At 49.9% G+C, this 26361-nt stretch overlaps 1 protein-coding gene across 1 annotated transcript in view; it reads right to left on the bottom strand.

Annotated features, from left to right (window-relative positions):
• The window catches only part of LOC138754746 (collagen alpha-1(V) chain-like), a 244223-nt gene that overhangs the window by 92092 nt on the left and 125770 nt on the right, over positions 1–26361 (bottom strand). The window contains exons 20-30 of the mRNA XM_069919517.1: positions 26170–26172; positions 25114–25158; positions 24142–24195; positions 19390–19434; positions 19245–19298; positions 16245–16289; positions 8674–8727; positions 7759–7803; positions 6731–6784; positions 6572–6616; positions 4288–4341 (exon numbers count right to left, since the gene is read on the bottom strand). Of these exons, the coding sequence (XP_069775618.1) occupies positions 4288–4341; positions 6572–6616; positions 6731–6784; positions 7759–7803; positions 8674–8727; positions 16245–16289; positions 19245–19298; positions 19390–19434; positions 24142–24195; positions 25114–25158; positions 26170–26172 (498 nt within the window). The remainder of the gene's footprint in view (positions 1–4287; positions 4342–6571; positions 6617–6730; positions 6785–7758; positions 7804–8673; positions 8728–16244; positions 16290–19244; positions 19299–19389; positions 19435–24141; positions 24196–25113; positions 25159–26169; positions 26173–26361) is intronic.

Here is a 26361-nt window from a genome sequence, read left to right as displayed (position 1 = left end):
CGGAGGGGTTCTTCTGTGAACAGAGCTGATTCTTATTCTACCATAGTCCTTTGTATTCTGTGGCATGGTACCAGAAACTTAAGCCAACCATTGGACATGCTTGCTCCATTCCTCAGGCCAATGTCAGGAACTGAGTTTCACACTGCATCTCAGCGGGGAAACAAAACGTCAAGTCCACCACGACCACCGACTGCCTGCTTTGTCCCATTCTCTGCACATTCTCGTCAGCTCCTCCCAGATCCGCCTGTTCGCCTATGCACTGAACGGGGGGGGTGGGGAGTGGGCCGGAGCATCTTTGGGAAGTGGGAGCGAATTGGAGAGGGAGCAGGCAGTCACAGGGAGAGCGTGCAAACTCCATGCAGGCAGTGCCAGAGGAAGTGGGTGATCAAAGCAGGGTCTACCACACCGTGATGGCGAGGGCTCTGCTCATTGCACCCAGGGTGGCGTGGGCTGGAGTGGCAATTACCGCCTCGCCTTTACAGTGCCAACGATTGGGGCCGGACCTGGGTTCCAATCCCGCGTGGTCTGTAAGGAGCTTGTATGTTCTCCCTGTTGGTTTCCTCTGGGGGCTCCGGTTCCCTCCCACCCTTCAAAAACAGAACGGAGGCTGTAGGTTAATTGGGTGTAATTGAGCAGCACGGACTCATGGGCCAGAAGGGCCTGTTACTTGTGCTGTATGTCTAAATTTTTTTAAATTGCGTTTAATTTTTAAAAGGTGGATGGATGTGTGGATAGGAAGGTTTAAACCAGTGGTTTTCAAACTTTTTCTTTCCACTCACATCCCACTTTAAGTATTCCCTATGCCATCGGGGCTCTGTGTTTAGTAAGGGATTGCTTAAGGTGGGATGTGAGTGGGAAGATTGAGAATCACTGCTCTAGACCCAATTGTTACTGAAATATTTTGCTTGAGAAAAATTGTCATTGGCCCATTTCCTTTGTTCTGAAACCATGCACATAACAAGAAAATTAGGTACAATTAAATCAATGACTTTCAAACTTTTTCTTTCCACCCGCATACCACCTTACGCAATCCCTTACTAATCATAGAGCACCTGTGGCATAGGGATTACTTAAAGTGGGAAGTGAGTGGAAAAACAATCACTGCTTTTGAGGGATATGGGTCAAATGTAGGCTCGTGTGGTTGGGACATTTTGGTTGGCATGGGTAGTTGGGCCAAAGGGCCTGTTTCCACGCTGTGTGTCTCCATGAGGGAGGGTCACCCATGCTCCATATTCTGGCAGAGAAAATGGTGCACTGTCACATGAAGAAACCGAGAGTCTACAACAGTAGTTTTCAAACTATTTTTTTCCGCTCACATTCCATCTTAAGTAGTAATCGCAGAGCGTAGGGATTGCTTAAGCTTGGATGTGGGTGGGAAAAAAAGGTTGGGAACCACTGCTCTGGACCCAATTGTCCCTGAAATGTTTTGCTTGAGAAAAATTGTCATTAGCCCATTTCCTTTGGAGCTCTGAAACAGTGCACATGATGAGTCTATTAGGTACGATTAAAACAGTGGTCTTCAAACTCTTTCTTTCCACTCACGTACCACCTTAAGCAATCCCTTACTAATCACAGGGCACTGACGGCAGAGGGGATACTTGAGGTGGGAAGAAAATGTTTGAAAACCACTGGTCTACAAGATTATGAGAGGCATAGATAGGGTGGACAGCCGGCACGTTTTTCCTAGCGCAACAATGGGAAATATCAGAGGACATTGGTACAAAGTGCAGGGAGGAAGGGTTAGGGGAGACATCATGAGTAAGACTTTTTACACAGAGAGGGTCTGGAATGCCTTGTGGTGGTGTAGCCTGGAACAATAGGGGCATTAAAAAGGCTCACGGATGCAAGAGAAATAGAGCGTTCTGGGTGTGAGGGAGGGAAGCGATAGATTGTTGAGTAGGTTTATAGAGGTCAGCACAACATTGTGGGCCGAAGGGCCTGTACTGTTTTCTAGGTCCATCTCTATACTCCCTTGATCCCACAAAGCTTAGGTGATTATCGACTGGATATGGCCTTAAAGATGTTGCTCTGGAGAAGATGGTCCCTGTCCACTGCCACTGTTCTTCACCCACTTGACGGCGGCCCACTGACCTCTTGGGAGCTCCTCCATTCCAGCATTGTACATCCCATAGCCTAGCATTGCGCATCTCTTTAAGAGCTGACTGCAGATATTGCATCCACACGGCACCACACCACAAAGTGAGAGAACTCGCCGCAGATCGACACCAGGCATGGGAGTCAGGATTCAAGATGGGTGCTGGGGGAAAGAAGGGCTCCCGAAGGGCCTCGGGTGCTGAATGCCTCCGGATCGTGTTTGGACCTGAAGCTCAGGTCACCCGAAGGATCGAACCGGAGTCTGCGCAGCTGCAGAGGCTGCGGGAGTGCCGGAGGTGAATCCACGGACAGCCATTAGGCCCTGTCAAACCATCGTGTTAAATGGGGTTAGCCAGGAAATTTGCCTGGTTGGCACCCCAGTTAGAAAGGGTCTGAAGTTGGAATCCAACTGGGTCCCTGACCTACCTCAGAGGTAGTCAGGGGACCCCATTAAACTTACCTAGGTCGCATCCATGGACGGTTTGAACAGGGAAATTGCCAACCCGCTTGTTCCTGTAATGTCAGGTCTTGCGCGTGTGCGTCACCCAGCATCCAAACATCTGGCAGTTCTTCCGGTGAGTGTGTGATACATCATCATGGGGGCGGGGATCCCCCCCTTAAATCTCCTGGTTGGCGATTTAACGGGTAGATCTCCCCCTGCAATTTAGAAAGGTGGCTTCCAGCGCCTTTGCCCCAGTAATTGCACCCAGGTCGCAGGAGGGCCACCCCAAGTGCTGCAATTTGAAAGGGGCGAGTGACTCTGAAGGGACTCCCTTTACCTCTCATGCTGGCGGGGGCACTGAGGCAACACTGAGGGCAACTCTTTTTCTGCCTTCCAGCAGGCAGAAGGCAATTTCATGTAATATTACATGTTCTGTTCTATTACAATAAAGGAATCTTAATAAAACTCAACAATTTTGTGTAATATTGCATGTTCTGTTCTATTACAATAAAGTAATCTTAATAAAACTCAACAATTTTGTGTAATATTGCATGTTCTGTTCTATTACAATAAAGGAATCTTAATAAAATTCAACAATTATGTGTACTATTACGTTCTAAACTATTACAATAAAGGAATCTTAATAAAACGCAACAATTTTGTGTAATATTACTTGTTCTGTTCTATTACAATAAAGGAATCTTAATAAAATGCAACAATTTTGTGTAATATTACTTGTTCTGTTCTATTACAATAAAGGAATCTTGAATCTTAATAAAACTCGTCGATACTCTTGTAGGACGGAGAAATCTCCAGGCCATTTGGCCCACAATCTTGTGCTCCCTCAATAACCTACTCTGACAACGACCTCGAACTTCTTCACTGCATCACCCTCCATTTTTCTCAGTTCCATTTCCCTGTCTGATACTCCCTCAAAAGATCCTGTTGTCTCTGCCTCCACCACCATTTCTGGCAGCGCATTCCACATGCCCACCCCTCTCTGAGTGAAGAACTTGCCTCTAACATCTCCCCCCACCCCATGTATTTATTCCCAAGCACTTTTAACTATGCCCCCTCGTGTGAACCATTTCATTCCTGGGGATAAAGCTGCTGGCTACCCACACGATCAATGCCTCTCGTCAACTTGTTCACCTCTAACAGGCCACCCATCATCTTCTGTCGTTCTGAGGAGAATGGGCCAATTTCACTCAACCTATCCTCATGAGGCAGGCTCTCCAATCTGGGTAGCGCCCTTGTGACTCTCCTCTGCCCCTTCTCCATGGCGTCCATATCAGACCCTTGATGAAGACTGAACGCCATATTCTGCGATCCGAGCTATTGAAATTCCTGCTCTTGATGTCACCGTCACAAATTGTGTCGGGGCGGTAGAGGAGGTTGAAACATTGGGGGCATTTAAAGAGACTTTTTGGCACATGGGTGCAAGAAAAATACGAGGTAGGAAGGGATTAGTACTTTTTTTTTTAATCGATAGGAGTATGTAGGTCGGCACAACATCGAGGGCTGAAGGGCCGGTACTGCGCTGTAGTGTTCTGTGATGGGGCAACGCGAAGGGATTACAGTGCGAAGTCTTACTCTTTGACCAAACCCCATTGTTTTGGTGTCAATGATCACATGATGTGCTGACAGCTCCAAACTGCTGCCAGAGCTCACGAACACTCTTGTCCCCGCCAAGTCCAGCCTGAATTTCCCAAGAGCAAAGCTTAAAGTGCTCCATAAATAAGCGTTCTTACTCGTTCGCCTTTGAGACCCATGTCTCCCTTGAAGCCCGGGAAACCGTCTTCGCCCTGGGGAGAAACAAATGCAGAGAATGAGCCACAGAGCGATGTAAACAGTATTGCATTTGTATGGTACCTTTTACAACCATGGGGCGTCTCAGAGAGATTTGGAAACACAAGCAGAACTCTCTGCTGTGATGATCTAGGACTCCTTGAAGTCGGCTTCGCAAGGAAAGAACCCTCCGGGATTAATCATCGACTCACTTGCTTCGTTGGGTCACGGGCCTTTGGACGTTAGATCTTCTCCAAATCATCACGGAGTAAGGCAGGGGTGGGGGGGGGGGGTCCTCACAACTGCCTAGTATGTCGGGCTAACACCACCCCTCAACTGGTGCCACACACTCACGGGACTGTATGAGAGCATCAATGTGGACCTCACCTGCACGCATCTGCAGTCAGTTCTGGAGCAACCCACCTGATCACCCTCACCATTCCCCACACGGACATGTCCGCACTCAGCCTTTCAGGATGGGGCCAAACGGAACCCGAAGAGCGTATTCTGTCTTGGTCGTCTGAAGCCCCAGTGCCAGGTATGTTGAACTTTCCAATTTAATTGACAACCCCCCCCCCATCAGATTCCACCTCCTCCCATCCTCGCTTCTCTGAAACCCTCTCCCTCCTCCATCATGACCTCCTCCCCTACCTGTCTGTCTAACTCCACCACCTTCATGCTCCAGTACCCCTCTTAACCCCTCCCAAGCCTTTCCTCTCCCCTTCTTTTACACCTGCTGCCTCCCCTTCCCTCTTCAGTCAAAAACATAAGGGTCCTGACCAAAAGCATTGACTGAACATCTCTCTCCACGGACGCTACCCGACCCACCAAGTCCCTGCTTTTGCTTGAGATTCCAGCCACTGCAGACCTTTTCCAAGAGGTGAGGGAGTCGTCTGCTGATAAATTAAGGTTAAGGCCTTAACCTTAACCGACCAGCCTTGTTGGCACAGGCATCAGACTCCTGAAGGAACCCCACCACTGTGAACCCCTGCTGCCCTTGCTGTGCATCAACCGATCTACTGCTGGAGCACAACAGCAATGTGCTGCTCCTACTTTGTATGCATGTTCGAGTTGACCAAGTGGACTACTCGCAAAACAAACATTTCTCTCCGTACCACAGAACGGGCTCAAAGAATTATTGAGGGCTCTTTCCATCCAGCACATGAAATCTTTGACCCACTACCATCAGGAAGGAGGTACATGAGCATCAAAATCAGGACAGCCAGTCTGGGGAATAACTTCTTCCCACAGGCTGTGAGATTGATGAGTCAAGTAAATCATCCCAAGATATTTTTAATGATCATAAGGGCAAGAATAAGACACTTCAACCCATCGAGTCTACTCTGCCATTCAATCATGAGCTGATCCAATTTTCCCTTCTCAGCCCCCCTGCCCAGCCTTCTCCCCATAACCCTTGATGCCCCTGGCTAATCACAAACCGATCAATCTCTGCCTTAAACACACCCAACAGCCCGGCCTCCACGACTGCCTGTGGCAACAAATTCCCACAGATTAATCGCCCTCCGGCTGAAGAAATCCCCCCACATCTCTGTTTTAAGTGGACGCCCTTCAATACTGAAGTTGTTGTGCCCTTTTGTCCGAGACTCTCCCACCATGGGAACAACCTTTCTCCTTCTACTCTGTCCGCACCTTTCAATATTCAAAATGTTTTAATGAGATTTCCCCTCATTCTCTTAAATTCCAACGACTACAGTCAATATTATTATACTATGGTATGCTAAATGTGAAAAATCATCGTAAGTACTTAAATTGTATCTTTATGCATGTGATTATTATGGGCTGTGTATTGTGTGCACACTGTAGTCCAGATAAACACTGTTTCATCTGGTTGTGAGGTCTCCAGTTAATGAGCTCATCAATCTCTGAGCTCATCCATTCATGAGATCTCCAACTAAGAAACTCATTGCTCCATGAGCACATCAATCTGTGAGCTCGTCAATGCGTTAGCTCATCGAACCCCTGAGTTCATCAATCCATGAGGACTCCAATTAGTGAGCTCATCAACACATGAGCTCATCAACCCGTGAGCTCATCCATCCATGAGATCTCCAATTCAGAAACTCGTCACTCGATGAGCTCGTCAATGCGTGAACTCATCATTCTATGAGGTCTCTGATTATGAGCTCATCAATCCACGAGCTCCTCAATGCATGAGCTCATCGAATAGATGAGCTGTCATTTAGCAGTGTGTCAGGAAATGGGCAGGTCCCCTTGAGACGTCCTCACCTTTTCGCCTTTGTGTCCGATGAGCCCTCGGATGCCCTCGGATCCCTGAAAGGCAGAGAAAAGCAGTGAGCCGCAGGGGTTCAAGCAAGTGGTGCAAGGGCAGAGGTGACAGGCACGTACCCCACCCCCTCCCCATCACGCCCAGTGCCCCACACTCACCTTCACACCACGTGGGCCAGGATAACCAATAGGGCCCTGAGGACCGGTCTGACCCTGGGTTTGGGGGAGAGAGAGATGGTTAATCAGTGTTTGCTCTGGTATGGGCACCATATGGATGTGAGAGTTTCTTAGGCCAGTTTGACCAACTGCAGCAGCGTCACCTACGTTCTCTGATGAAGATCACCTGGTGAGACAAGGTCTTCAATAACGAGGTCCTCTGCACTTTCTCCCCTCATCTGAAGCCCTCCCTCCCCGGCAATAACCCAGGAACTGAAAATGGTGGCAGTGCTGGAGCCGGTGTAATGGGAGCGCTGCCGCAAGTGCGGATGTGTGGGGTGTGAGGAGCAGAGATACAGCACTCCCGTGGGGTCCAACCGCCCAGTCAACCTACCATCGTCTCCACACGGGCTTTGAATGGCCCGTTGAAGGAGCCAACAGTGGCTTCATTTAAAATGCCGTGATCGCAGGGTCTGCGCCCAGGATGGCGACGCCTCTGATTGCCACCAGTCATGAGGGGTTGGAGACTCCAGGGGAGCGGGAGACGGGGGCAGGGACCAGAAAACAGGGAGGTCATCCCCTGCCTGAGAAGGAGATTCGGAGGAGATGACCCGGGGGGCGGTGACCACGGCAGTAGGACCAATGGGGGGGGCTCCACTGCTGAAAGACCCATGCAAGCGGCAGGGCTGCTAGCGACTCAAGGCGAGGCACCCACGGAGGCTGGGGGAGCCACTGGAGACTGATGACTGATGTCGGGAGACTCATCAAAACTGGCCGAAGGGGGAAACCAGGTACTGGAACCAGGATGTGAAGGGGCACTAAAGGGATTCTGACCATGTCGGAGGGTCAGATCTGGAGCTCGGGTTTGGACTGGACCCTGTGAGGCTGCGGAAGGGCTGGAGGTGAATCTATGGAAACTCGGTGGGGGGGTGGGGGGACATGTGCAGATGAGCCTGTGGACCTTAGATCGATTTTAAATCGAGGTGGCCGAGGGGAAGCCCTCCCTCCCCCAAACCAAGTTGGAGACCTACCTGGTTGCCTTTGGAACCTGATGGACCTTCTTTTCCTGGATGACCCTGTCAAGAGGGAAGACCAAGGTCACAGGTCAAAGAGCAAAAGGTGCATCCTGATAAAAGGTCAGAGGTTACCAGTAAGCCAAAATGAGCAGGTTAAGTATGCACCTAGTGATAGGGATTACTGTATACCGATAGACCCCTACTTACAATGTCCTTTTCAAAGTTACGATGGTTCTGTTCTGGCGTTATTTTATTCATGGCCTCGTGCATTGTCAAACTGAGGCCACCCGCAAATTGGAGGAAGAGCACCTAATATTGCGCCTGGGTGCCCTCCATCCAGACGACAATTTCCGTTGAGCCCCTCCCCCGACTCTCTCTCCTTTCCCCAGCTCCCCGTCCCTTTCCCTCTCCATCACTTCTCACCCTTTTTCTCTTCTAACCTCCCACCTGTGGGCCTGTGCTCCTCCCCCTGCCCCCTCTTTCCTCCTCTCCCGTTGGTGTGTTGGGGCTGCGCAATTACTCAGCAAAAGGAGGTGTCAGGCACTCCTTCCATCCAACAGTCGACAGGCCACCCTTGGGCAAAGTGCAGTACCTCTTTAGCCTCCCAATCGGGGTCACGTGAAGCCATGGACTGCAGATGGTGGATGGTTTCTACAAATTGGAAGTTATGGCTGTAAACGCTGGGCAGATGAATCTACTGATCAGTGGCCAGAATTTACCCATGCAGAATGGATGCTACAACTGAAGGCGGCAACGGGAAACCCCTTCAGTATTTTTTCCCCCTTGTACAATTATGAACTCAATGACTGTGGACACCGCTGAGTTTCTCCAGCGCTCCCAAACCTCCCCCACCCCCCAGCCCAGATCTTCATCCAGCAAGGGGTAACCACTGCTCAGCTTGTCACTGAATGGTAGTCGGTGGGGAATTACCGGAGGTCCGTCGGCACCAGGGATTCCAGGCAAACCGGGTTTCCCAGTTGGACCCTACAGGAGACAAGACAACAGAGAAACATCAGAATGACTGCCCGCCATCCCTCAAACGAAGCACCCAGCTCGTCCCAGGCAAGTCTGACCTGCATCCAAACCCACCTGGTCTCCTGCCCGAAAGAGTTGAGGGGGTATTTGTGGCCTGCACCCAGGAGAGACTGTTGTGTCTCCTCTGTTGTAACGTCCATTGATGATGTTCAATGGGAGCATTGCTTCATTAAGGCTCAAAGAATTATTGACGATCCATCACACAGGAATTTTGACCCACTACCATCAGGAAGGAGGTACAGGAGCATCAGAATCAGATCTGCCAGGCTGTGACAAGAACGCTCAGGAAAAGAAAAAAAAACTCCAGAGGGCTGTTAACTCGACCTGAGACACCAGCCTCTGCTCCATCGAGGACATCTACATGAGGTAGTGTCTGAAAAAAAGCAGCCTCTATCCTCAAGGACCCCCACCACCTAGGCTGTGCCCGCTGCTACTATCAGGGGGAAAAGGTCCAGGAGCCCGAAGACGAGCACTCAGCAGCAGAGGGACAGCTTCTTCCCCTCCGCCATCGGATTCCTGAAGGATCAATGAACCAAAGACATGGCCTTGCTTTTCGTCCACTACTTTTTAAAATTTATTTGCTGTAAAAGTGGTTTATATGAATGTTTGCCGTAAAAACACTGAATTTTGTGACTTGTTCAAGGCAATAAATTTTGATTCTTCACATGGGCTGTGAGACGGATCCTGTAACCAAGTAAATCATTCTAAAATACTGTCTATTTTGAAGGAGATTTAAATGTTGACATACAGCGTGGTAACAGGCTCCTCCGGCCCGTGCTGCCCAATTGACCTGCAACCCCAATGCTGTTTGAAGGGTGGGAGGAAACCAGAACGCCTGGAGGAAGCCCACACAGACATTAGGAGCAAGTACAAGCTCCTTTCGGACAGCGCCGGATTCAAAATCTGGTCGCTGGCACTGTGTCCTGACCATGACACTAAGTGTTCCACCCTTTATTTTGCTTTATGTAATATACAAATGGATACATGTGATTGTTATGTGCTGTGTTTCGTGTGTGCGCCGTGGTCAGGAGAAACACTGTAAACAGACACAAAACTCGAGAATGACTGTACGACAGGCTTTATTCAGTTAAAAGTCTCGGCTACAGTGGTACCTGTACTGGTTACTCCCGAGTGACTGGCTCGGGAGGGGCCGGCTCAGGATTATATCCCGGGCGCTTGATTGGCAGCCAGCTGGGTGGAGTTAGGTCTATTCAGGTCGGCCAAGCCATGAAAGACCCCAACAATGAAGACGCTGTTTACATCCGGTACCGCACGGATGGCAGTCTCTTCAATCTGAGGCGCCTGCAAGCTCACACCAAGACACAAGAGAAACTTGTCCGTGAACTACTCTTTGCAGACGATGCCGCTTTAGTTGCCCATTCAGAGCCAGCTCTTCAGCGCTTGACGTCCTGCTTTGCAGAAACTGCCAAAATGTTTGGCCTGGAAGTCAGCCTGAAGAAAACTGAGGTCCTCCATCAGCCAGCTCCCCACCATGACTACCAGCCCCCCCACATCTCCATCGGGCACACAAAACTCAAAACGGTTAACCAGTTTACCTATCTCGGCTGCACCATTTCATCAGATGCAAGGATCGACAATGAGATAGACAACAGACTCGCCAAGGCAAATAGCACCTTTGGAAGACTACACAAAAGAGTCTGGAAAAACAACTAACTGAAAAACCTCACAAAGATAAGCGTATACAGAGCCGTTGTCATACCCACACTCCTGTTCGGCTCCGAATCATGGGTCCTCTACCGGCACCACCTACGGCTCCTAGAACGCTTCCACCAGCGTTGTCTCCGCTCCATCCTCAACATCCATTGGAGCGCTTTCATCCCTAACATCGAAGTACTCGAGATGGCAGAGGTCGACAGCATCGAGTCCACGCTGCTGAAGATCCAGCTGCGCTGGATGGGTCACGTCTCCAGAATGGAGGACCATCGCCTTCCCAAGATCGTGTTATATGGCGAGCTCTCCACTGGCCACCGTGACAGAGGTGCACCAAAGAAAAGGTACAAGGACTGCCTAAAGAAATCTCTTGGTGCCTGCCACATTGACCACCGCCAGTGGGCTGATAACGCCTCAAACCGTGCATCTTGGCGCCTCACAGTTTGGCGGGCAGCAACCTCCGGCAGAGCCCACCTCACTGACAAAAGGCAAAGGAGGAAAAACCCAACACCCAACCCCAACCAACCAATTTTCCCCTGCAACCGTGTCTGCCTGTCCCGAATCGGACTTGTCAGCCACAAACGAGCCTGCAGCTGACGTGGACTTTTTACCCCCTCCATAAATCTTCGTCCGCGAAGCCAAGCCAAAGAATTGACAGCCAGCCAGGTGTGGTCTGTCCTCCCGGTGATCTTCCTGCAGGTAAAGAGATCGCCCCCTGCAGTCGGCTAGTGGTGTATCACCACACACTGCTTCGTCTGCTTGTGTCGGTACATTCAGATGATGATAAGTTTGAACTTGGATCCATTCATAATTTGCTGTATCTCTCTCAAATCGCTCCCTCGGTCCGCTTCAAGGTGTTGAAAAGAGTGCCAGTACATTCTGAGGCAATGGGCTTCCTTGAACTCATGGGTTCCAGGTGGGATGGCCAATGTTTCGATTCCCTCTCCCAAATCCAGATGACAGAAACCCCTCTGGCTAAATGATAAAACGGTGGACCCTCTTTCACCACAGGTCCAACGTACCAGAGAGGCAAGAGCCAGGGAGGCCCTGTCGCTTCTGCGGCCGGGAGGAGGCAGTGTAACACGCCTTGGTAGCGAGCAAGAGGTTGCCCACCTGAAAGGGTTGCTCCTCAACTTTAGCTCCCCCGTTCCTGACCTACAGCCGCCCGGTGCGGAGGGTACGGAAAATCGCCTTGTGTGGGGGGTTTCTGTTGGGCCTGGAGAAACTTGCTGTTCATGGGTCGAAGCAGGCGGCTGGCCAAGGGTGTGGGGTGTACCGACTGCCTGCCCCTCTTTTGGGTGTTGGGACAGGAGCACGCGGTATCCAAGGGGGGAGGGGTGGCCGATTTCCGGGAACAGTGGGATGCCCGGGGGGGGGGGGGGGGAGGGGGGGGATCGGGTGCGTGGTTGATGAATAGAACCTTGCTTTAATTTGATATAATTACTGCTTCCCCCGACGTTTTGCCACATGTTAATGGTGATTTTTAGTTGAAGCTCAGTGTGTATCTTATAAGGTAGTTTTAAATAAAGTTTGTATGTTAAAAAAAAGACCCAGGAAGGTTCAGAGAGTGCAACATTATTACAGCACCAGTCAACCCAGGTTCAAATCCACCACTGTCCATGAGGAGTTTATAATTCGATTCGTGTCTGCGTGAATTTCCTCTCACCTTTCAAAAACGTAAAAGGTTATAGGTTAATTGGGGTATGAGGGCAGGAAAGGTGATGTTTGTCTCAATTAAAAATCTTAATGTGATTTTTTAATCTGCATCCCATCACTCGGTGAACGCCCATACCCAGCACCTTCTGTCAAAGGGGAAACGCTGATCCGGGTTGGAATCGCTGCTGAAACCTCCGACCCTCCTTCTTTTCCCGTTGCATGTTGATCCTCAAAGAGGTTCTCTTGGGGGGATCTTGGCCCCCGGGATCACGGGCAGGCTGCTCATTTCTTGTATTTGAGGTTGGTAACTGATCACCAGGAGAAGAGTGGAGCTGGAGGTGCACAAGTTCCGCCCGCCCATCACGACTCCATGACATCGCCAAATTCTCATCCGGCGCTGCCCAGGATTTGAACCTGGGTGACTGGTGCTGTAATAATGTTGCACTCTCTGAATCTTCCTGGGTCTTTTTTTTAAACATACAAACTTTATTTAAAACTACCTTATAAGATACACACTGAGCTTCAACTAAAAATCACCATTAACATGTGGCAAAACGTCGGGGGAAGCAGTAATTACATCAAATTAAAGCAAGGTTCTCATCATCAACCACGCACCCGATCCCCCCCCCCCCCCCCGGGCATCCCACTGTTCCCGGAAATCGGCCACCCCGCCCCCTTGCATACCACGTGCTCCTGTCCCAACACCCAAAAGAGGGGCAGGCAGTCAGTACACCCCACACCCTTGGCCAGCCGCCTGCCTCGACCCACGAACAGCAAGTTTCACCAGGCCCAACAGAAACCGACCCAATAAGGCGATCTTCCGTGCCCTCCGCACCGGGCGGAGACTGTCCATTCTCACTGTGACCGGAGGCTCCGGTTTCCTCCCACCCTCCAAAATGTACAGGGTTGCAGGTTGTCATTGGGCGACCCGAGTCTTGACGGCCAGAATCGGATTCTACCGTGTTGGAAATAACATAGTAGCTTCTCTAACTCATATGTTTTGGTCATTATCGGAGAGGTATTGAGTAGATACTTTTAAGATGTTGTCAGCTACACTGGAGATCAGTTGTCCGCTCTTCTTGGAACAATACCCCCAGAAGTGGGGACGAGCCCCCACTTCTACACATCAGGTTGTAGCCTTTTCTACACTGCAGGATAGAAGAGCGATCCTCACTAAATGGGAAGATTCTAATCCACCCACTTTGACTCAAAGGGCTCTCTCAAATGATGTTATCGAAGTTTAGGGAAAGTTAGGCGTCGTACATTTGAGCCTTCTGCTAAATTTGAGGAGACTTGGCGACCTTTTATCAATTATTTCCACTCGACTTAGTTAGTAGAATTCTTTTCCCTTCCAAATTATATTTCTTTTCTCTTTGTGGGATAAGACCAGTCGATTAATTTAATTTATTTGTTGTAAAAGTGGTTTATATGAATGTTTGCCACAAAAACACTGAATTTTGTGACTTGTTCAAGGCAATAAATTCTGATTCTCCCCACAGGCTGTGAGACGGATCCTGTAACCATGTAAATCATTCTAAAATACTGTCTATTTTGAAGGACATTTAAATGTTGACATACAGTGCAGTAATAAATACTCATGATAGTCTTTTTTTCTGAGATTGAGTGGGGTTTTATATAAAATTGTTCTTTGTTTTTGAAGATTTCAGTTTGAGATGAGAAGATATTCGTTAATTGTGGTGTAATGCAATGTGTTATATCAGACTATGTCTTTTTACTCCTTGATTATGTACTTTTAAGGTGTTTTGCAAACTTTATCAGCATTTTATAAATTAGAGCCATGTCCTTTAATTGCTTTATTTAGTCTTTCTCTGGAAGAGGATCCCAGCTGTTGCTTCGTTGATGGCCGTGGTGATACAACCACGGCACTGGACCATGTTCCCGCCAGCCCTCTGCAGGGGACGACCTCCGTACCTGCACCTAGATAACCTGAGAGGATGGCTCCACCTGGCCAGCTGTCAATCACCGACCTGTAAAGACCTGAGCCGGCCCCTCCCGGGCCAGGCAGGCCCGTGGAGCCATCGGGTTGACAACTGCTGCTACAAATGGTGTATAGAGTCTTTAAAGCCTGTAGTACAGTCTTTTCGGTGTTTTGTGATTGATTTTGCTGCACAAAAGCCAGACGGGGAATTTTGATGAAGTGGAAGGACATTGTTTCACCCACTTATGATATCATGTCTTATTTAAGTTTGGAAAATTTTTTTTGATCTAATATTAAAGTCTGAATTTGATAAGATGTGGGGCGCATTCATGGATTAATGATCATAATCGGAGGGTTTAAGTGGTGTGGATGCTCTGGGGACTCCCTGTCTGTCATCTGGAGTACATTTTAAAGCCCTCCAAAAGATTGTGACATAGCCCAGGACATCACAGGCAAAACCGTTCCTGTTATTCAATTCATATTTACAATATATACAGATTACTTTGTTTAGAGGGAGGGGGAACATTTTTTTAAATTCTTCTTCATTATTTAGACTAAGAAGAAAAGGGAGGATTTAGACGACAGATCAATGGTGGAGCAGGTGGACGAAGTTACTGCGAACTCAATGGCGGTGAAGGCTGCAACAAACCCATCAGCCCTGATTGTCATGGCTTCCAAGCCACTGGAATTAGTTGGTCGGTTGGTGAAGTATTGTGTGCTTCTTGGAGCGCAACATCAAGTGCGCATTGAACAAATACACGCACGGGCGTCTTTGCTCGGTGGGCCAACGGAATGAAGGCCAGCATCCTCGGCCCTGAGGATAGCCACGACGGATCATATCACAACAACGTGATCACATCAGAGAAGCAGAAAATATCGTATGTAAGGGAATTTTACCTGTATTATTTGTATAATTTTTGGATTCAATATTGATTTTGGACATAATACGAGTTATGATTTAATTGTTCAATTATTATAATCATAGAATTTGATCTCCTGAATGAAACGAGTTAATATTGTAGTGGCCAACACCAGAAAGGACCGTCAAACGCGGCGACCGGCAAGACCTCGCACGGACTGAGATGCCCGTTTCCATAAGTCGCTGGTGGAACGGTGAAATTGGCCAATCGTCGCCAGCAGATCCAAGGGGGCCCCAACCGGGGCCCGGATGCTGGAACTGACCGATCAGTGGCCGGCACGCTCAAGCCACGCGCCCGGTGGCAACGTGGCCGAGCTCACCATAAAAGGCAGGGCTTCCCCCGAATAAACTCAAGTGTTAAATACACTCTGCCAACGTGCGTGTCTTCGTTCTTCCGTCGGTCTCGAGCTACAAATGTGAGCTATAACTGGGCAGCAGCAGGAGCGACCCACTACAATATAATAATTATGGTCATGTTTCTCATTTTCATTTGGTATGTGACATGTATATGTTGTGTACAGTGAACAGGAATTCATTGTGTGTTGGTCTGATGGCTGGCTCCTTCCTTGACTCCATCCTCACCCTCCCCAATCTATAAACCCTGGTTTTCCCGCCTTACCTCAGAGTCACCTGAGGACTCGTGTATCTACCGGCCATTGATTGTAAACTATTAAAAGTGTCTTTGTACTCCTCACTTGTCTCTGAGGGCAATCAGTTGCGTTACAATTTTAATAGCTTAACTTCGAAGCAGGACTGGCCCCGATCCCGGACGTGGATTTCCTCTGGAAAGTGAACGTGAGCCCGTGAGGAGTTGCATTGGTCCCAGTGCAGAGGAGCGGACCTTACGGAGGGGCGTGCCATGGGTAGGGCTTCTTGCCAGCGCCAGGCTGGAAGGCCTTTTGGAGCGGAGAGCCAATTTCATGGCCTTCCAAGGAGTCACGGAACGCAGTGCCACATGCAGCTGTGGAGGCTGGATCACTGGGGGAGTTTAATCGGCATCTAATTAGCCAAGGGGTATAGGGAAAAAGACTGGAACTTGGAACTAGAGGGGAGAACGGTTTAGCTCAAGGTGGAGTCGGGGAGCAGACACGATGGGCCGGTTCCTTTATCTTGCGAACACCTCACGTAAAGGGTTTTTTGTTAAACTTGATAAAAATATTTTTAAAAGATTATGTACTCCTATCCTCCTCGTGCATTGTTTAGATGATGAATAAAAAGGTTGAAAAAGAAAGGAAACTAGAAATAAAACATGATGTGGGTCAGAGTGCGTGCGTGACTTACTTTGTGACCCGGAGGCCCCATCGCGCCTTGCGGACCAGGTATTCCCTGCAGGAGAGAAAGGAGAACAAGAGTTGAACAGGAAATCAGAGCCAAGCGACACGGTTATCTCAAGCACATCTGGAGCTGGTGACTTCCCTTGGCTTCAGCGAAATTTAGAACTAGCCAGGACAACACTGGGGCAGGTCTGGGAAAACGCAGGCCGGAGCCTAAATCCTGCCCATTCCCATCCGCAGCTGAGCTCAGAGAGTGGGGTGCGGGAGGACATTCGAAAGGTCGCGGGCACAGCCCAGGATGTCACAGGCAAAACCCTCCCCGCCATCGAGAGCCACCCATGGGGGGAGCACTGCCGTCGAAGAGCAGAGGTGATCGTCATGAATCCACACCACCCAGTACACGCTCTGTTCTCACTGATGCCCTCAGGAAAGAGGTGCAGGTGCCACAAGACTCGCACCACCAGGTTCAGGAGGACCCCCTCCACCATCAGACTCCTCAATGACAAACTCAATCAGGGACTCATTTAAGGAATCTTACTTGTGCCCTTTATTGATTTTCTTTTCATTCTCCCTGTTGCACAGTCAATTTGTTTACATTCATTATCTGTTTACAGGTCTTTGTTTGTTTACACATTTATGCTGTGTACAGTTTTTTTATTTTGGACTACCAATAGGTGGTAATTCTGCCGCACCCACGGGAAAAAAGAATCTCAGGGTTGTATGTACCCAGACGATAAATCTGAAATGATAAAGCTGAGTCTGTTTTACTTGGAGAGGGGTCATAGAGTTCACGGACTGGGGTCAGGGTGAGAGTAAGAAGGGGCAACATATTTGATAGGAGGAGTGGCTGGTGCCAGGGTTATTGACCCCCCTCCCCCACATAAAACAACACCCCTTTAATCTGTGCCGATCTATCCATGCTCCGCTGACCTGCGTCCCATCCATAGCCCTCCATACCCCTCTATGCACCTGTCCAAAATGTTCTTAAATCTTCCTCCTTCAGCTGGCAGCTCATTCCATGTGAAGTTTCCCCCAACACTCCCCCTTTCAACCTTAACCCGTGTCCTCTAGCTTGGATCTCACCTACCCTCAGTGGAAAAAGCCTGCCAACATTTACTCTGCCGATAATTTTGTCCACCTCTAGCAAATCTCCCCTCATTCTTCTACACGCCAGACAATAAACAGGGGGCAGCGTTAATTTTTTTTTCAGAACCAGAGCTCACCATTTGCTTCTCACGCTGGCATTAACCCATTTGGTCCCTCCCCTTCGCCATCCTCCCATATCCTCCACTGGCTTCTCAGCAAATCCCCAACCTGATGAAGGATCTCGGTCCTGATGCGGTGAGAGATGCCCTCGCCACGCATGTGGACTGAGATCACGAATCTTCCCGGCATTTTCTGTGGGACGAGGGGTGAGGAAGGACTGACTGACCTGAACAACATGTGCTTAATGTCTCAGGTGTGAAATAGCGAGACCATTACACTGAATGTGGGGTGGGGGGTGGGGGTGGGAGGAGGACAGGGCCATGTGCTTAGTCCATTGCTGTTCTCTCTTCCACTCATGACTATGCAGCAATACCCAGCTCAAGAAACATCATCAGGTTCACTGACGACATGACTGTGGTGGGTCTTATCAGCAAGAACAATGAGTACAGAGAGGAAGTGCAGTCGCTAACAGACTGGTGGACAACCTGTATCAACTTCAGGGGGGGCCCAGGGAATCACTCTCCACTGACCATTGACGGTTCTACCATTGAGAGCGTCAAGTTCCTCGGAGTGCACTTGGCGGAGAATCTCACCTGGCCCTCAACACCAGCTCAATCGCCAAGAAAGCCGCAGCAGCACCTCGACTTCCTGCGAAGGCTGAGGAAAGGTCATCTCCCGCCCTCCACCCTCACTATGCCCTACAGAGGATGCATCAAGAGCATCCAGTGCATCACCGCCTGGCTTGGAAGCTGCCACATCTCAGGGGTCCTGCAGAGGATAGTGAGATCATTGGGGCCTCTCTTCCTGCCATGGTGGACATCTGCCACACTAGATGTACGTAGAGGACAAATAATGTTGTGAAGGATTTCGCACACCCCTCTAGGAAACCTTTCTCCCTTCTGCCATCTGGAAGGAGGTACCATAGCATTCAGGCCCTCATGTTCAGATTGGGCAACATTTTCCCCCAAGCCATCAGGCTCCTCAATTCCTAGAACATACGAGTACAGGTACACAATCCTTTATCTGGAACCCTTGGGGGACAGTGTGCTCCGAATTTTGGATTTTTCCGGATTTCAGAACAAAAGCCAGCTGATTTAAGCCCACCCGAATTGTGCTGCTGTATCCACCCCCTTCCAGTTGGGCTGCCGTCTCTCTACCCCCCCTTGCCCACCTGAGTCATGCTGCCATCTCTCTCTCCCCCGGCCCATCCGAGTTGCGCTGCCATATTTCTCCTCCCTCGCCCACCCGAGTCACACTACCATCTCTCTCCCCCCACCTCACCCAACCGGGTTGCGTTGCCATCTCTCTTTCTCCTCTCATCCACCCAAGTCACGCTGCCGTCTCTCTCCCCCCTCACCCACCCAAGTCACGCTGCCGTCTCTCTCTCCCTTCACCCACCCGAGTCACACTGCTGTCTCTTTCTTCCCCCTCCCCCACCCAGGTTGTGGTGCCATCTCTCTCTCTCTCTCTCTCTCTCTCTCTCTCCCCTTGCCCGCCTGAGTCACGCTGCCATCTCTCTGCCCCCTCGCCCACCTGAGTCGCACTGCCATCTCTCTCCCTTCGCTATACCAGCACCAAGAAAAATATGCCAGTTTTTGGACCTTTCTGGATTTTAGATGTCCAGATAGTGTACCTGTACTAATATATCAAGGATTTTTAATGTATTGTGTTTTAATATTTAACTCTTATTTATGTGAATTTGTTCCATGATCCTGGAGAAATGCTACCTTGTCTTTACTGTGCATTGCATTAGTAGTTATGGTACAAACGAAAAATAAAGGAGACTTGGCTGGCAGGTTACCTGAGCTCCATGGACTCCTTGCTGACCAGGCGGGCCTGGTTCTCCTTGAGGACCCTGTGGAGAGAAATGAGACAGCTTGTTACGGCCCAAAGCAGCCAGAGGCGGGTGCATGTCTGGACGAGACCCAAGACCAGATATCGCTTACCTGATTCCCCTTGGGCCCCTGCGGGCCATCCATCCCTCGTATGCCCTGTAAATGCAGGAGAGAGGTTGTTAACGCTGGTCAGGCCGGATTAAACAATGGGGGTGCTGAGGCATTGCATAAACCGGAGGAGAAATCTGCCCAACAACATTCTCACAGCCTCCCTCAGCAACCACATGCAAACAGGCCCTTTGGCTAACTTGTCCAGGCCAACTGGATCCTTCACCAGAATTAGGAGAGAGATGGTCTCACTCTCCTCTTGAAATCAAGCTTTGAAACCGTTCCTCTTTGATCAGCGTTCAATACAGTGTGGCCCTGTTATAACATGATTGTTGGGGTCCATAAAATATCACGAGAAAAAAGGGATTCCACTAAAGCCCTGTTTCACCCGATTTGACCCATTTTCTGGCAAGTCAATTACCTTTGAAGTAACTAATAAATTGCGGTTGTTACAGTAGAAATTAAAACACAAATTAATTTTTTAGTAAAGCTTTTTTTAACCCACAAATAAAAACATTCAAGAATATTTGCAATCATCGTTTATTTCTTAAAAATGTGATCTAACTCACCAAAAAACCTTTCAGTGCCAGAAAGACCAAAAGTAAAGGTCGTATGACTCATTGCGTTGGATCTGAATTTGTGTTAAATCGGGGTTTCACTGTGCTCTCCCATTGCCTAACAGAAATCACAATAATCTCGCTCTCTCCCCCCCCCCCCCCTTAAATCAAAGGTCTCTCCCCAAACCAAATTGGAGATTAATGCTCTCACCTCAAGAGATCAATCCTAGTGAACTCAGGGATGGATACCCACTACGGAATTCAGAGATCAACACTCTCACTAAGTCTAGAGGGCGCAGATTTAAGGGGAAAGATTTTTTTTAAAGGGGAAGCTTTTTCACACTTGTGGTGGTCATGTCCTAAGTCAAACCATCTAATTTTGATGCAAATGTATTTCCTTGTTGCAACAATTGGAGATGCTTCATTAATTCATACATTCTGGATAAGTCCGAGTCTTGAGGAATTCCAGGATCGAAGTATTTCAAACTTTCTCTGCACTTTTTAAAGTTAAGTTTAAACCTAATCCCTTAACTGCTTTATTTGGAGAGAGTGGCACAACTTTAATGGCATCTGATTTGCATGTATTCGCTTTTATTTCTCTTATGGCTCGGCGGGCAGAGTCGCTCAGATGGAGGGACGTTACCCCGCTTTCTCGTGCTCAATGGCCACGTGACGTCCGGTCGTATTTAAAGATTAGATGCTCTATTTCTAATTTGAATGTAAATTTTCAAACATCGTGGGGACCCTTTTCCAATTACTTTTATAATCTTTGATCTGTTATTAAGGTGGAACTGTGGGCAATGAGGTAATTTATCATTCTGATAAGAATTCGGTCTTCCATTTTTTTTGGGTAAACATCTTTGTTGGTCGTGGGTTTAGAGTTTCCTTTTTTTTAAATAATAAAATAACCAAATATCAACAGAATATAATCTGTTTGATTAAAATGTTGGAAACCTTGGACGATTTAAGCATGATGTATCTTTTTGACTTTTCACATATATCGTATTTTAGGGGCGTGAAATTTCAATGTTAATAAAAATATTGAAAGACACTCTTAGGGTGGCTGGTAAGTTGAGTGAGCTGCTACAGGTGGGAGGTGGGTCCCATTGCAAATCCAAATATGGAAAAGATTGAGGGATTTCGGCCAAATGCCGGCATGGTCAGCATAAAGAATGTAGAACACAGACATAACAGCACAATTATCAGCCCCTCGGCCCACGGTGTGCTGACCTATACAAACCTACCCAACAAACTAATCCTTCCCTGCCTCACATCCATAACCCTCTACTTTTCTTGCATTTTCATGCACCTGTCTAAGAGTCTTTTAAATGTCCCTATTGCACCAGCCTCCACTACTTTCTGTATGTATACAAAAAACCTTCCTGATGTCTCCCCTAACCTTGTACGGACGTCCTCTGGTGTTGGCTACTCCTGCCCTGGGAAACAGGCACTGCCTGTCCATCCTCTCAGTAGCTTGTAGACCTCTATCAGGTTTCCTCTCAACCTTCGTCGCTCCAAAAATCCCAGCTCCGCTAACCTTGGCTCATAAGGCACATTCTCCAATCCAGGAAATGTCCTGATGAATCTCCCTCTGCACCCTCCTCCAAAGCTTCCACATCTTTTCTGTAATGAGGTGACCAGAACTGAACATAATGCTCAAAGTAGGCTAAAGGGGCCATTTCTGTGTTATCAAATGCATGACCACTCTCTAAAACACGGTGCACCACCTACGCTCGACGGCACTACCACCTCGGAGCTCCTACTGGATACAGGACCTCAGTGATGCAGACCCTTTCATTTGTACCTCATTCCCAACTTCTGCTTCATGGACTTCTGGTTGTATTGTATCTTAAGATATTAGACCATGACGTAGGAGCAGAAATAGGTCATCCGAGTCTGCCCCGCCATTCAATCAAGAGCTGATCCATTTTCCCCACGCAGACCCAGCGCCTGGCCTTCTCTCCTTAACCGTTGATGCCCTGGCTAATCAAGAACCTTTCCCTTAAATCCACCTTCTCAAGGAAGATCCGCAATGACCCACTAAAGCTGGTGGGGAGGGGGGTGTGGGGAAGGGGGCAGTGGATGAAATGTGCAACATTGTGGTACTGCAATAAGCAAACAGCAGCTGGAAGTGCCCAGCCAGTCCCATTGTAGACTTACTGAAGTCAGGCCTGAAGCGCAGTATAATTTATGCACAATCTGCAAATGTGTAGAAACAGGTATTCTTGGAGAGTTTTCAACGGGCATCTTTTAAATATATTCATTCATTTTTATGGCATTTTGGACGTTGTCTGGATCAGAATTTTTGCCACACTGCCCACCCCCCCCCCAACCTTTGATTACCATTGAGAAAGTTGCCTTCTCTACCTCAGAGACGCCAGTCGCAGATTGGGAGATCGCTTTTCTCAGCACCTCTACTCCGTCTGCCACCACAGTGACCTCCCATTTCTGAGTCAAACTCTTGTGCCCACATGTCTGGCCATGGCCCACCCAGACCACCCATAGATGGGCAACACTCCAGCCAGATGGCCTGAATATTCTGCTTTCTGCTAAATGGTGGCTCGCCTTTTTCTCCCCTCCCCCCATTTCCTGTCTTTCCCTTCCCTTTCCCCTCCACCCAGCCAGCCATCCCTGCTCCCCCTGATCGCTGCTGTCCACTTCCTCCTCCACCTATCATCTACCACCCCTCCCCCCATCTTTTGTTCGGACGCCTGGTAGCGTTCTCTCATACCTTGATGAAGGGCTCAAGCCCGAAACGTCAGTCATGTATCTTTGCCGTTGCTACATAAAGGGCACTGTTTGACCTGCTGAGTTTCTCTAGCATTTAGTGTTTGTAAGCACTGAGAAGATAGTGATGAGTTTAGGCCTGGTGTGGGTGACAGGGAGAGGTTAGCAGGCAAGGGCTTTAATCTTTGGTGTGCAGGTAGATGAGGTCATCTCACAGACCTGTACAAAAATCAAGAACTGGCTAATCACGAACCTATCAATCCCTGCCTTAAACTCACCCAATGACCCAGCCTCCACAACCGCCCGTGGCAACAAATCCCACCGATTCACCGCCCTCTGGCTGAAGAAATTCCCCCACATCTCTGTTTTAAGTGGAAGCCCTTCCAACCTGTTGCGCGCCTTGTCCCAGACTCTCCCACCGTGGGGAAACGACCTTTCCACGTCTCCTCTGTCCGCGCCTTTCAACATTTGCAAATGCTCCAATGAGATCCCACCCCCACCCCCCGTTCTTCAAAATTCCAACAAGTACAGGCCAAAACCTGTAAAAGTTTATCTGGAGATCTAAAATCTGGAAAGTTCCAAAATCTGGTAAGTGGGGAGAGAGGCAACTGGGCAGCCGGCGCTTGGGGGAAGCGGCAGGGAAACTGTAAGAGGGTGGGGGTGGATACGGCAGCACAATTCAGGTGAGCTTTCTGAAATCTGGAAAAATCCGAAATTCAGAATACACAGTCCCCCAAGGGTTTCGGATAAAGGATCACAATCAGGTACATTTATGAAAGCCAATGTGTCAAAAGCTCTCGTGACCCCATCCGTGACTTGAGGAACCCTATTTGAGAAAAGGTGCTGGCATAGGAGAGGTTTTGGAAAAGGTTTGGTGGAATGGAAGGGTTGGCATATGAAGAACGATTGTCGGCTCCTGGACTACACTTGCTTGGGGGGAGGGGGGGTGGAATCTCATGGAGTCCTTTTAAATGCTGAAAGGCCTGGACAGAGCAGACGGGGCAAGGTTGTTTCCCCCCGGTAGGGGATTCTAGGGCAAAAGGACACAACTTCAGGGTGAAAGGGTGTCAATTTGAAACAGAGTTGCGGAAAAATGTCTTCAGTCAGTGGGTCATGAGTGTGTGGATCTCGTTGCCACGGGCGGGTATGGAAATGAGGTCGTTGGGTATGTTTTTAAGGCAGAGATTCACAGGGATTTGATTAGTCAGGGCATCAAGGGTTACGGGAAGTGAGGCTGAGTGGGAGGGTGGATCAGCTCATAACTAGAACGGCATGGTGGACTCGATGAGCCCTGCACCTACTCCGATATCCTGGGATATTGTGACTGGCAGAGAGATAAACTTTCACAGGATTGATTTCAATGCTGGCATATTGATTGGCATCCATACCTCATCAACAGATCTGACGCAGTGTGACTAAATTGACCGAGTACCAGAGTGGTTGTATTAAGTTTGTTTCTATGGTTACTCACAGGGGGGCCCTGCAGACCAGCAGGCCCTCTTGGTCCAAGGAGTCCTCTCGGTCCCTTGGGGTGAAGAAATCACAGCAAAGAGATTTAGAATAAGGTACCATGGGCAAGAGAGCACAAATTATAAAAACCACATTGCGTTGGGGGGCGGGGGGGCGGGGGTCGAGGGGTGGCTCCAGTTCCTGCCGATTCTCAAGTTTGATGCCCGTGGCAACAAGCCCGAAATGCCGACTGTCTATGGCCTTCTGCGTATGTTGCTGGCTCACTGAGGACCCCCCCCCAGAACTTTGTGCGTCGCCCCACTCTCCCAGCACCTGTGACCTCTTCTGTTTCAAGGGAGGGTGGAATGGGACGGGGTAGGGAGTGGAGGGACAGGGAGGGTGGGGACAGGGAAGGGAGGGAATGGACAGGAGGGAGGGGATGAGGAGGAAGGCGATGGAGAGAGAAGGAGGGGACAGGGAGAGAGGGCAGGGTCAGGGATGGAGGGAGGGGGCAGAGAGAGAGGGAGGGGATGGAGAGGGAGGGAAAGGGGAGGGTGGGACAGGAACAGGGAAGGGATGGGATGGGAGGGAGGAGGAAGGGGTTGGAGGAAGAGGGAGGGAGGGGATGGAGGGAGGAAGAGGGAGGGAGGGAGGAAGAGAGGAAGAGGGAGGGATGGAGGAAGAGGGAGGGATGGAGGGAAGAGGGAGGGATGGAGGAAGAGGAGGGAGGATGGAGGAAGAGGAGGGATGGAGGAAGAGGGAGGGGAGGGAGAAAGAGGGATGGAGGGATGGAGATAGTGAGGGAGGGGATGGAGATAGTGAGGGAAGGATGGGACGGGGAGGCTGTTTGAGCTAGTGTTTCTGGATGAGGGAGGGAGGGGGGTCAGTGGGGAAGGGAACAGAGCCAAGGAAGTCTGCCCAGGACAGAAGAGTCCTCTCTCCTTAGCCTCCCATCCCTTTTGCCCTCCACGTGGTGTAACCATGTGGCACTCACCGTTTCTCCTGGTAATCCGCGCGGACTACCAGCCTCTCCATCGTCCTCCCTGGGACAAAGAAAGCAGAGGTTGCAGCACAGATCTCTTCACTGCCCCATCCCCTCTCTCCTCACTGCCCCCCCTCACCTCCCTCCTCACCATCCCTCCCCTCACCGCCCCCCTCCTCACCTCCCCTTCCCTCCCTCCACCCCTCCCCTCCCTCACTGCCCCTTCCCCTCCCTCCTTACCATCCCCTCCCTCCAAACAACCCCCTCTCCTCCCTCCCTCCCACCACCCCCCCTCCCCTCACCTCCCCTCACCCTCTGCCCCCTCCCTTCCCTCCTCCCCTCCATGCTCACAGCCCACTCCCCTCCGCTCCCTCATTTCCCCCTACCCTCCCACCTCATCTCCCCCCTCCCTTCCCTCCTCAACACCTCCTCCTCAACAAACCCTCCCCTCACCTCTCCCCTCCTCAACCCGACCCCCCTCCATCCTCACTTCCCCTCCCTCATCGTTGCCCCTCCCTACTCACCGGCCCCTCTCCTTCCTCATCACCCCCTCACTCACTCACTATTCCCTCCCAAAGATCTCCGTTCAATGCCCATGGAACGTTTCTGCTGAGATCAGGAAGTGGATGAGACATTCTGCTCTAGTGTGGTACCACGAACCTGTCTTCCTCTCCACCCCCCCACCCATGTATTGCCCTTCACATCCCAAAATTTTCCCTCCATTCCATCCTCCTCCTTCCCCTCACTCCCATATCTCCCCTCCCCACCTATTCCCCTCTCCCAATTCCCCCTCCTCATCTCCTCCCCCTCCCATCTCTCCCCCCCCTCCCTCCCCATTTCTCACCCTCTCCATCCTGTCCCCACTCCCATTCTGTCCCCCTCTCTCCTCCTCCATCTCTGTCCTTTTCCCCTCTGCAACTTTCCCCTCCCCATTCTCTCCCCCTCCCCTTCTCTCCCCTCTCCCATCCCCTCCCTTGCCATCTTCTCCCCTTACTTCCATGGCACTCCCCTCCCTATCCTACCCCCCTCCAATACACCTTCTCCCTGCCTCCAATCCCCTCCCAACACCCCCTCTTTCACCCACTCTATTTCCCTCCCATCACCTCCAAGTCCACCCCCCTCTTTTCCTTCCTCGGAGACCATCTCTGATCGCTTGGCTGGGAGTTTCACCAGCTCTTTTTGGGGGTCAGGGGGAAATCAGATCACCCTGGTCTGCTGACATCTCAGAGGGAAGGGAGGTCCCACCAGCAACAGGTTCAG

Source organism: Narcine bancroftii, chromosome 2, assembly GCF_036971445.1.
Source record: "Narcine bancroftii isolate sNarBan1 chromosome 2, sNarBan1.hap1, whole genome shotgun sequence".
NCBI classification, from domain to species: Eukaryota; Metazoa; Chordata; class Chondrichthyes; order Torpediniformes; family Narcinidae; genus Narcine; species Narcine bancroftii.
The sequence above is the reverse complement of the archived record's forward strand: the minus strand, read 5'-3'. Positions and strand labels throughout refer to the sequence as shown.